At 38.8% G+C, this 12,684-nt stretch overlaps 1 protein-coding gene across 2 annotated transcripts in view; it reads right to left on the bottom strand.

Annotated features, from left to right (window-relative positions):
• The window catches only part of LOC124612895 (tetratricopeptide repeat protein 30A), a 161,263-nt gene that overhangs the window by 43,339 nt on the left and 105,240 nt on the right, over positions 1-12,684 (bottom strand). For both annotated transcript variants that reach the window (XR_006979580.1, XM_047141356.1), the window contains exons 8-9: positions 1,748-1,944; positions 1,458-1,668 (exon numbers count right to left, since the gene is read on the bottom strand). Coding sequence is in view for 1 of the 2 variants with exons in the window: in XM_047141356.1 (XP_046997312.1) it covers positions 1,458-1,668; positions 1,748-1,944 (408 nt within the window). In the remaining variant the exon portion in view is untranslated. The remainder of the gene's footprint in view (positions 1-1,457; positions 1,669-1,747; positions 1,945-12,684) is intronic.

Genomic DNA, 12,684 nt, shown 5'->3' with positions numbered 1-12,684 from the left:
TATGCACCTGTGACAGCTTGTTTCTTGCTAACATAATGTCATATGATGGTGTATTTTGGCTTAATGCTTCCACCAACACAACAACAATTGTTGCAGCATTTTTCTCCTTCAGAAACCAATTCCACATGATACTCTATCAATAGCCTGTGCCATTTTGTTTTGGTCCCCCTAGTAGTGTACTACAGAATTATGATAGAGAATATTAGTGTGCACCAGGACTGCCAGCATATACATTCAAACAAACAAAAAATTAAGTACGCATTTCCGTTTTTTGATGTGATATACAAAACATGATCATTTCAGAAAGTTGGGGTTGAGAATAACGAATTATTTATGAATAAAGGAGATGACTCACTGAAAGGCAGAAGTGCTGCATTGTCGACGAGTACACAAACAAAAGGTACAGAGCTTTGCTAGCTTTTGGAATGAAATTCCTTTCTCAAGCTGTAAAGAAACATGTATACACACACACACACACACACACACACACACACACATGCACACAGCTCTCTCCCTACATTGTGCTCGGTCAACTGAGCACAATGTATATATATGTGTGTGTGTGTGTGTGTGTGTGTGTGTGTGTGTGTGTGTGTGTGTGTGTGCGTGCATGTTTGCTCTACAGCTTGAGAAAGGAATTTCTTTCCAAAAGCTAGCAAAGCTCCGTACCTTTTGTTTGTGTACCTGTCGACGATGCAGCACTTCTGCCTTTCAGCGAAGTCATCTCCTTTATTCTTAAATAATTCATTATAACTTTTCCTTGCACATGAAAGTATGTATGTATCACAAGTAAAGAGAACTCTGAGTGTTGACAAAGTACTATGCCATTGGTTCTCAGGATGAGGAATCATCGTAAAATAAATGAGTCATAGTCTGCGTCCATATGGCTTAAAGGAGCTCTTAATTGCAGCAAGATTAATCTCCCCTGAGATGAATTAGAAAATGGAAGAAAAGCTGAAAAACTATTATGAAGACTCTGCCCCAAGCAAGCATGTTTGTAGGAGTACATGAGACAGCAAATCTCCATGACATCCAATTGATGTCACAATTGAAGGCATGGCCAACAAATCCACGAAACTGAGGTGACTGACTGCTGAGTGGAGATCTGCATGTCATAGCAGAAACTAGAAACACTTACATATGTTACAGATATTTTTGAGTGAGGAATTTGTTGGCTCAATACATGCCACAATTGCTCGCAACTGTTAAAGCAAACAGTTTTTAGAAATGTTGAAGCTTGGATCAGATCATATGAGTATTAACATCGTAAGTCATACTTGATGAACTTGCTTACTTACACCACCAATACAGTGGGAAACAAATATTTTTTAGAATAATGATTTTACTACTTCAAACTCAATGAATCCTCGATCAAACATTATTAATGACAGTCAGTTTTCATGTGGCGTTCTTAAGTATTTATTAAATACATTAACTGTCTGGAAATGAAAACTTACATTATCAAAATATTTCTTGACAATTGGTTCATAAAATCCTGTAGCTTCTTTGAACTTATTTTCCTGCATGAACAATACATGAGCCACATTAAGTTTCCATGTATCATTTTCACTGCAAAACTCCACTGACTTACGAAATATTTTCTCAACTTGTGCATAGTTTTCCATGTCCCAGTAAATTTTAGCTTGTGCCATAAGTACTGGTATGTACCTAAAAAAATTAAATATTTTAGTCAAGATAAAAAGCATATATTTTCATTTATATTATGAAACAAATACACATTTTATACCTGTCCAAAGCATCCTCATATTCTGCAACAGCTCTTTTCACAAATTCGTCATCAAGATTTTGTCTGGCCTCCTGCACTTGCTTTGTTAATTTCCTGAGCTGTTCTGTGTGTTTTGATGCAATATCATCAAATTTTTTGTATGCCTCTTCAGGGGAGGTTTGTTGTGTTATCAGTGCATCTAGGAAACTATAGAGGTACTGTAAAGAAGATCGTCATACTTATGAAACTCAATTTCTCTTACATCTAAAGACATATGGGTTACACACATGCCCTTAACCCTTGGACACCTGAGGCTTTTTTTTTTTTTTTTTTTTTTTTTTTTTTGCTTGGATGCTTGGGGGGGGGGGGGGGGTGTTCGGTGAAACCACTGGTATTAAAACAGTCTTCTGACAAAAAATCACAACCTTTAAAAAGGATTATTTATTTCAATTATGGCAGTAACTTATAAATGTTGTTAATTGCTATAATATTAGGTTGGATCAAAAAAATTGGCATATTACAATATAAAATACAAATGTGTTGATATATTACACAAATACTCTGAGTCATCAACTTCAAGGCAGGAGACGCACTTCAGTATTCTTTCTGAATGTATGTCACATTTGTGATTATGGCAGTGTCCACACTACTGCTTTGGTTTACTTAGCTTGTTATATGTCTGCTTCTTCGTTTTATCTTATTTTACACAAACATGGCACTGACCGTACACTGTGAGAGGCTCATCTGCACATGTTGTCATTTCTTTGATTTTCTTTTGTAGAATACTTTCTATTGACTGAACTATTTGGTTAGATAACCCCCTTACATTATTATCTCTTTCTGTTACCTGCAGTTTCTGTAGGTCCGACCCAGTTTTTAGAAGAAAAAGTTTCTATTAGTTGTGTTTCTTTTCATTTCATCTTGGATGATGTTGGATGAATAAGGTGGTTGCATTTATAGTACAGATATCAAAGAGCGAGTAAACTACTAGAGGCCATCTCTTTGTTCCCCTCTTGCAGGTGTACAAATGAGCTGTGATCAAAAAGTAACAAACATTTTTGTTTTTATTAAAAGAATCTATATTTATTCATCAACATCAACTTTGTCCCCTTCAAAGTAATCCCCCTCACATACAATACACTTGTCCTAGCACTTTCTCCAGTCTTGGAAATCACTTATGGAACTCACTTTTGTGACAGTGTTCAGTTCCTTCAGCAGTTCTGTTTTCATCCCATCAACAGTGGCAAAACGACATCCTTTCATGGTTCTCTTCACGGTCGTGGGGGGACCATGTCTGGTGAATATGGTGGCTGAGACAACATATTCAGGTGTGTGTGGGAGGATTATTGTGATGTAACTTCCCCGAGTGGCTTTGACATAATTCTGATCAGTTTCTTTGGATTGCTTCACGCAGACAGCATGTAACTTCCAGGTAAAATTCTTTTTGGTCATACAATCATAAGGTATTCATTGTGTTTAAAATTGCAGTTGTGTCACATACAATCTTTCTGTTGTGACAATTTCTTTGGTGAAAAATAACAAAATCTTTCATGGCTGGTTTGTCTTCATTTATACATTCCACTGAAAAAATGTTTTTATCTCTTTATCATTATATGAACCAATATTCCCATGGCGTAAAGGAAAAACTGTCATGGCCACTCATTAGAATGACCACAGTTTTCTAGGTGATTATTACTAGCAAAAAATGGATCTAATAGTAGGAATGACAAGAGGTCATACTTATTAGAATTTTCTGAGAAGAATAATATGTTTGTCGTTAACGTACACTTGCAGGAGGGGGATAAAGAATTTGGGGAAGAGTGAGAACTAAGATGAAACTGACAATATTTATCAAAAAACAAAACAACTGTACTTTATGAGACTACCCTAAACTAGTACTGAATTGTAAGTGATCACAAACTCATAAGATGAGAGGAAACTTCTCCAAGACTGAAACAATGCAATAATTATTTTAATTCACAAGAAGTATGAAAGTGGTTTGGTAAGTTTGGTAAATTCCAATGAAAGAATGGACCATTTTAGTTTCCCTTTCATGGTCAGTAAGCCTGATTATTCCAAGGATCATACAATTTATTGTTGACAGCCTTCTGAAGTAGCCAAGGGGTTGGGTTGTTTGGGGAAGGAGACCAGACAGCGAGGTCATCGGTCTCATCGGATTAGGGAAGGAAGTCGGCCGTGCCCTTTCAAAGGAACCATCCCGGCATTTGCCTGGAGCGATTTAGGGAAATCACGGAAAACCTATATCAGGATGGCCGGACGCGGGATTGAACCGTCGTCCTCCCGAATGCGAGTCCAGTGTCTAACCACTGCGCCACCTCGCTCGGTGAAGTAGCCAAGGCATCGATGTGACTGAAAATGGAGAAACCTAAGTTTCATGCTGTTACTAAGCATTTTCATTTGAAGGCTTGGACTGCCTAGAAATCAAAACAGAATTGGATGAAGTTCACTTGGATTCTGTGCTATCACCAAAAACCATTTACTTTTGGATTAATCAGACGAGAACAGAAGATGAAATGCAGTCCAGCCATCCAATTGAGGTCCTCACAAAGGAAACCATTGACAAAATCCAGTGGCAGCTCACGAATATACATTCTGGCTGTTCACAAATTTCTAGATTCACAAAAATTTGAGTGTGTGAAATTAATAGCATCTGCTGTATAACAGTTATGCTTATCAACAAGTTTATACAATTACAGCCACTGACAGTAATAATAACAACAGTAATAATAATAATAATAATAGTAATAGTAATAAGATGCATAACTTATCTGACAAAAGAAAGAATTGTTTTTGTGGGATTTTGAAGTTTTCTACACAATTAAGTATAGTTTAGGACAATAACAAAATAATTTGTAAGCTTTCACAACTCTCCATTTTGCATTTTTCTGTAAGTGGGAGTTTTCATGCTTTTCTCTTTTTCCGGACAAATGTACAAGATCCCTAACAGACATATTAGTTCGCAAATTTACTTCTGAGCCTAAGATCAGATATTCTCACAGTGAGCCCACACAACAACTTGTGCTAACTGCTTGTACTCATGCTTATTTGACTTCGTCATTCTCCCAATCAAACGATCTGTTGTCAGAGGTTCTAGTTCCTTTGCAGCTAACTTTTCCTGATAATTTACCTTTCTGTTCCCATAAGGAGATTTTCAATCTGCAGTGAAGTGTGCACTGATATGAAGCTTCCTGGCAGATTAAAGCTGTGTGCCAGACCAAGACTCAAACTCAAGACTTTTGCCTTTTGCAGGCAAGTGCTCTAATGACTGAGCTACCCAAGCATGACTCTTGACCTGTCTTCACATCTTTACTTTTCTGTTAGCATTTAAAATAGATTGAACATAGTTCCTGTTGCTATTGCATAGTAAACAACTGACTCCAAACACAAAGTGCTGTTTGTGCAAATGATTAAACTCAAGTAGTAATGTCTACCAACATGGTCACTTGACTAACGTTGACTATAATACAAATGACACACTGAGATCCATAAGCACACCACTGTTGATACCACATTTAAATGAATATCAGAGAAATCAGTGACTCAGCTTTTTATGAATTTTCATGCATACAATGTGAGCCTTCAGCATGGGTAAACCTGACTCTCCATAAGATCAACAGATTTCAAAAGCATGAATAAATGCTAAAATATCACAATTGACGGTGATGTGCTTTAGGCCCTTTTGCTTGTCATAAGGGAAACTTGCCATCGCAGCCCCCCCCCCCCCCCCCCCCCCCCCCCCGTCAGATTTAGTCGTAAGAGTGCCCAGTGGACAGTATGTCAAAAACTGAACACAGATCAAGCATGAAACCGGGAGGAAGGTGTCACGAACTGTGTGTGTGTGTGTGTGTGTGGGGGCGGGGGAGGGCAGGGGGGGGGAATAAATTTTTTAGAAACAGTGAAAGATCCAAGCTCGAGAAATACACCATTGAGCACACAATGCATAGCCATGGGATCGTGGTTAAGTGGTGACGGATGTTTGACTACAAAATGGATGAGCCCATGTTCAAAGCTCCATCGTGCCAAATTTTTTTTTCCCCCTTCAAAAAACTGTGAACTGTCCATGTGGTCTATTCATTGTATTTAAATTAATGTCTGTGGTCTGTGTCTATAATGAAAGTTGATTCTGCACAATTACTTTATAGCAGCCAAAAGGAAGTGGTTTTTGAATGGGAACTGCAAACATTTGATGACAAGGCGAGAAGTCAACTAAATCCTCCACCAGAAAACATGTCTGGTGTGTCATACATGACATTAGTGACAGTAAGTGGGTCATATGATAGGAATCTCTTATCAACACACCTAACTTATACAGGTGATGAGTGAGTGAGATATGCTGCCTTGCCCTATTTAGGTGCGCGTAAGAATGTGAATGTGATCACTTCCAAGGAAATGATGAAAACAAAGTAATTTGTCACATCAGCTGCAATACATGAACGCAACAGTTTCAGAATAACACAGTTTTCCCTGTGCTCTATCAGAAGATAAATTTTTAAAGTTTTTGAAGTTGTGTTCCATTTTGGAAGTTTTGACTCTTGAATTCCTTTGTTGCAACATAGCTCACACCTGTCTATTTGTTGTCTTCATTTCTGTGAGACACCTAAGTGGCATCTCACCTGCTCTCACTATTCATCACATTTACTTTCAACGGTAATGTATTCTTACCACAGGACACATACCCTATAACCAATGTATAGTATGACAAATGCAAGACTAAGAAAGAGAACAAACACTTCAGTGACTGGACAAACAGTTCATAATGTTGCGAAAAAAAAAGAGAGGCATGAATAAGTTTCGAACACCGTTCGCCCACTTGGCAGTCCAACACAATGATCACTTACCCATGATGCTGTTGCTGAATCAGGCTGCTCTTTATTGTACTTCTTATTCTTGGACCGTTCACTGTTTCTATTTTACTTTTTTTTCACAGTCCAGTACAGCTTTTTCCTGTTTTCATCCTTGACCTATGTTCAGTTTTTAACAGGCTATCCACTGGACCACCTTACCACTAAATCTGAGAAGGGTGCAATGGGGAGTTTCCCTTGTCTGTGCCTCAAATGGATTTTTGTATGATAAAATTCATAACTTAATATACTATAACTTATTCAGAAACTCACAAAATAGATTTATTGTCTGTACGACTTTAACATATACTGATATCCGATCTAATTGTACTACAGTATATAGTGAGTGAATTAGCATGTCTGAGGGGTGTGCTATCATCTAACAGGATTTTTGCTGAGCAAACAGTGATAAAAGTCTGCAGCAGTGTGCCACCACCTGGTGGCACTGACGTAAACTTCTAGTTGAATGGCAAGGGCTAGCTGTGCACATTGTGAACCATGCACGTTGTTTATCACTTCTGTATGTACCTGACTCGTAAGGGAGTTAGTCATGCGAGATGCGCATGCACAAAAGCTCCTTAAAATGTGCACAACTGCAGGTGTGCTCGCCACCTCAATACCAAGTTTCATGGAATCTATAGTAGCAGTAGCACGGTAGATTTAAGTGCTGTATCTTTCAGATTGCAGCATCTATGTTACCGTTAACAGCTTTCAAATAAAAATAGCCAATAAATCCACAAGGTGTTGAAAGTTTGTGTGTTCACATGCTCTTGTACTCTTACACAGCTGTGGCCACTGATGAAATCCCTGATATGGTAATGCAAAGCCGCAGAATAAAAATTCATGAGATTTCTGAGACTGTAAGCATCTTGATTTAGTGAGCACATAATACCCTGGACCGAGAATTGCATGTGTGTGAGGTGGGTGCTGTGACTGCTCACCAGTGACCAAAAGTGCATCCAGGAAAACATTTCAACACAATGTCTGGTGATGTTTAATCACAGTCTGCAACACTTTTTTGCATCGATTTGTGACTGCTGATGAAACCTGGATCCATCATTACACACCAGAGGCAAAATGGCAGTCAAAACAATGGACAAAGGCTGATGAAAGTGCACTGAAGAAGGCAAAGATCATTTTGCCAGCTGGTAAGATGGTGGCCACTGTTTTTTGGGATTCCCATGGAATGATTCTCATTGATTATTTGGAAAAAGGCAAAACCATAACTGGACCCTATTATGCTACATTGTTGGATCATCTGAAACTTGCACTGGCTGAAAAAAGACCAAGGCTGGCATGAAAACAGTGCTCTTTAACCAGGATAATGTCCATCCTGCACAACAGTGATAGCAATGGCAAAAGTGCATGAACTGGGCTTTGAACTGGTTCCTCATCCACCTTATTCACCAGACTTAGCCCCAAGTGACCTCTTCCTGTTCTCTAGCTTGAAACTTTGGCTTCCTGTAAGAAATTTTCATCAAATGAGGAAGCAATAGTTGCAATCAGTGATTTTGTTGCAGAGTTTGACAGAACCTATTTTTCCAATGGGATGGAAAAGACGTAGGACCATTGGAACAAGCGTATATTCCACTATGTCAAGCAGTAAGGTGATCCGTCCATGAAAGAAATATTTTTTCTTGCCGTTTTACCAGACTTATCGAATCATCCTCATACATGATATTCTCTAAAATTATCACCAACTGCATACAAAAATTAATATATTTTTGTCAGGCAAAGTAACAGGCTGACTTTGGAAATGGATACAGCACACTGAATCAAATCTTGACCCCTCCAGATACCCGTATGCAATAGCACACCTCTACTGGGATTTAGGGAGTAGCACTAATCCCAGATCAAATCAATAGGGCAGATTAATGATGAGAGCCAGTTTGCTAGCCAGCCCAGATGTGGTTTGTAGGCAGTTTCTGCATTTGACTAAGTGAATACTGGGCTGGTACACACCTCCCATCTCAGTTACATGATATGCAAATACTTCAAAAATGTCCTCACACTTTCCATGGATAACACTAGTCACAAACAGATCGGGTACATAATTTCTGTCCTTGGATGGAGGGAAGGTGGTAGTGACAGGAAGGGCATCCAACCACCCTCTACCACTTACAATGCCAAATCCAGATTACCATGCCAACCATGTGAAGATATGGGATAAAGCCAGGAAGGAAAAGGAAGAGAAGAGGAAGAAAATGAAGTAGGAGAAGACAGTGGACCCAAATAAAAAAGAAAGAAGGGTGATCACCAACAAAAAGTGAAATTTCAGCATGTACATTTTCGTGATGCAATTGGCATTAATTGTTTTACCACAAACATGGATATATTCTTCAGGTTTCTTTATGTAAATGGCTTAGAATATTTAGTTATTACTGAACCATCTGCCATTGTCCTCTTGCATCTGTGATGACCCAGAAAGCAGGCTAATGTAACAACAGTCAGCCTCTTATCAGCACTGTCCCAACGTTAGGCAAATAATTCAGAATTTGTACAAACATTAAACAAAACAGGTCCTTATCAAAGACCTATAAACAATCACCAAGCTGTGGCTAAGCCATTTCTTCCCTATGTCATTTCTTGTAGGAGTGCTAGTCCCACACGGTATATAGGAGAATTTCTGTGAAGTTTGGAAGGTGGAAAAAAAGTACTGGTGGACATATAGTTATTTGGTAGGTCCATGAATTTTGCTTGGATAGCTCTGTCAGTAGAGCACATGTCCATGAAAAGCAAATTTCCCAGATTTGAGTTCCAATCTGATACACAGTTTTAATCTGCTAGGAAGCTTCAAATCAGCACACACTGCAATGCAGTGGAAATTCAGTCTGGATATTGTACTTGCTTGTGGAATTATTCTTTTCTCTGTTCTGAGTTTTGTGTGTGTTTCATTTCCTTGCCCCATAGAGGTGTGCCACAGACAAAAATGCCACTTCAGGCAAGAAGGTAAACTTGGAGGGAGCCCAGCATTTACTAGATGAGGTCATGCAGATCTTGCAATGTATATCAAATTGGAAAGGCCCCTGGTGTGTCCTCACCTGCCTTGGGTTTCTGTGCTGCCAGCATAGTTACTCCTATCTGAGGAAGAGCAGAGGAGAATATGCTGGTTTTACTGGAAAATTGAAGAACATCCACAAGTTTGGATAGTTGAAACCAGGATCAACTGTTGAGTATGACTTGATTGAGATTAGCAGGAGATATAAGGGCATATATGAGTGTATGCTGAAAAGTAATGCCTCCATATTTTTACCTGAAAACTGTTAAAGCTTTTTAACACATTCAGGTCACTGCCTGTAGAAATTATGGGTATTTTATGATTTCCCTGATAATTAGCACTCAATGAATTTCCAAGGATGGCTTTCCTGATTTTTACTTTGTGATGAATTATTTCAGAGCAGTGACAGCTTGAAGTCAACTGTTTGCTCTTTTAGCACTTTGGAGAGCCACTAGATGTATGTTCCTCCTTCCACAAAGTGCTACATACACTAATACATGTGCAAATGGTGAAACCGCACAGGGCCCCACTCTTCTAGGGGTCCCATGCAAAACATCTCCTGTAATTTTGTTATTACAGATAAATTGAAAAAACAAAGTAAGGTGTTTCTGAAACTACTTGTAATGTAATTCATTATATACCCATTGTGGCATGACTATGGCCACTGGAATACTTCTCAGAAAATTATGCCTGCATTGGAGCCAAGGGAACCAGGGGACTATGATATTGATGTGCTATAGTAATATCTATTGCCAACACATGACTATTGCTCCAGTGTGAATTAAGAGGTATGCAATTCATTATTTCTCTGTGCCTCTCTGCACTCTTTATACTCACTGTTGTGGTTAACAATCACGCATCACATTCTTCCGTCAGCAGGTGTTTTCCACAGAATGATTTGTTCATCATTGTCAGTTGAAACAGATGGTACTTTTACAGTTCACACCATTTCCTGTGTTGTGTGTGCACTCTATGTGAAGATACAGTGTTTTTGCCTGTCCTGTGAAGTTCAAAGTGCCTACAGGGAAATGTCTCTTGAAAGAGACAGTTTTATAAAATACAATTCAGGTCCTCAAAAGATCGCCGGCCGGAGTGGCCGTGCAGTTCTAGGCACTACAGTCTGGAACCGAGCAACCACTACGGTCGCAGGTTTGAATCCTGAACCAACAACTTCAGAGAGTGAGACTATATTTGGAAATGGATGACAGTATTTCTGAAACAGATGTTAATCTGCTTTTCTCCTTCACCTTATAAGCAAGAGCCACAAAACAAAGTTGAAAAAAATTAAGAATTTTAGGGGACTGCAGTAGTCACTGTGGACCAGCTTGAATGTGTTAAATACAATAAACATTATCAACATTCTACATCTTTATTCTTCATGCCTACATATTTATTTCTCAGGGTAGTCACCCTGGCAATGAACACATTTCTCCCAAATGAGAGACCAGTTTGTTGATACTGTCACTATAGTTACATTATACACCACCATGTTACACACTATAATTCATAGTCCTCTAGTGACAGAGGGTTCGAAATTGCATCAACAAAGTGGGAAAGTCAGCCGAGTAATGCACTTGATATACAGTACCTCAACCAATATTGAAAACAGAAAAAAAGTTTAGAGATATTACTTTTCAGCACACCGTCATATAATGTGTGATGAGAAATTTTGGGATGTTCATATTTCCAAGGGTCTCAAAGCCATTATGAAACCAATGAAGAATTTGTGGACAGAATTACAGGTTGAATACTAATATTTATGGGCTGTCAGACAGTGATAATTTACATACGGCCCTCATGCATGATGCAGAGCCGAGTGTATTTGATACATTCCCCAAGGTGAGGTCTGACTTTCTGAAAATATTGCATAGATTCATGGTGACAACGATGGTCCTTGAAGAGATTGAGATGGTAGCATGGTTTAAAGAAAGCAGAGTGGTATCTAATACAGAAATTATATGTTATCAGACTGCATGGTTATGGTATGCATAGCATGACTCCATAAAGAGCCTCATTGCATCAGATATGGCAGGGGGGGGGGGGGGGGGGGGGGTGAGAATGCTACTGGCAATCTTCAATTGGGTATGATGGAAGGATATGGGGCAGGTATCTCTCTAGCCTCTCATCATTAAACAAAAATGGGAGCACAATGGACCTTGCACAGCATTACTCATCAATTTTAGCATGAGAAAGTCACATACAGAATCTATGGCAGAGTACTGTGTCACCAGTGTAGTGTGAGGGAAAAGTATAAATTCCTGCTGGACACAGAGATGTAGCTGTCTGTTGTAAATCAGAAGGAGCAGGGAAACATGAAACTGTCTCACATTGCAGATTAAATGGAAAAGGAGGTAGATGAGTAAATTCTCTTGGTTCAGCATATGTTAGTTTCCTGGTGGGAAGGAGCAACCATCAGACATGGAAGTGTTTTCCCAGGTTGCTGTAGCTACAACATCATTCTAAAGTTTGACTTTCTAGTTGCACATAATACTGAAATGGATCTAGAGTGGATGTAATGAAGCCATAATTTCATCTTGGCACTACTATTAACAATATGGAACAGCTGCACAGTTAATTGTTAGAAGGGAAGGCCAACTAGACTGTGTGCACTGTCACTCAGTGTCAACTTGTGTGATGATACACCACAAGGTACATAAAAGTTTGTCTCGATGAATGTTGGAGCAGAGTTGTCAGTTAATATACTACTGTGTGGTGGAGCTTTTACCAGGATACAAAGAGTTGGACAGAACTTCAGATGCCAGGGCATACTGTAGATATAGGAAAGGAAAGGAAACTTTGTGGTGCCTGTTAGCATAGATGATTTTAGAACAGCAGACGATATAGACAATGTTAATATTAATATCTAAGATCACAGCTATTTATAAGATACTTAATTTGTACATGTAATATGAACACTAACTTTAATACTTTGACTGCAGATGTAACATGCTATCACTGGAAAAGTCTATTCTACTGTATGTGGTCAATGATGAATAAAATCTGAACCCGAATCATGGAATTATATTATGGTTTACTGGTAGCATATCTGGAGATAGTGGCAAAAAAAAAAAAAATTAAGCAAAGGAATGGATTCATAA

Source organism: Schistocerca americana, chromosome 4, assembly GCF_021461395.2.
Source record: "Schistocerca americana isolate TAMUIC-IGC-003095 chromosome 4, iqSchAmer2.1, whole genome shotgun sequence".
In the NCBI taxonomy this organism is placed as follows: domain Eukaryota; kingdom Metazoa; phylum Arthropoda; class Insecta; order Orthoptera; family Acrididae; genus Schistocerca; species Schistocerca americana.
The sequence above is the reverse complement of the archived record's forward strand: the minus strand, read 5'-3'. Positions and strand labels throughout refer to the sequence as shown.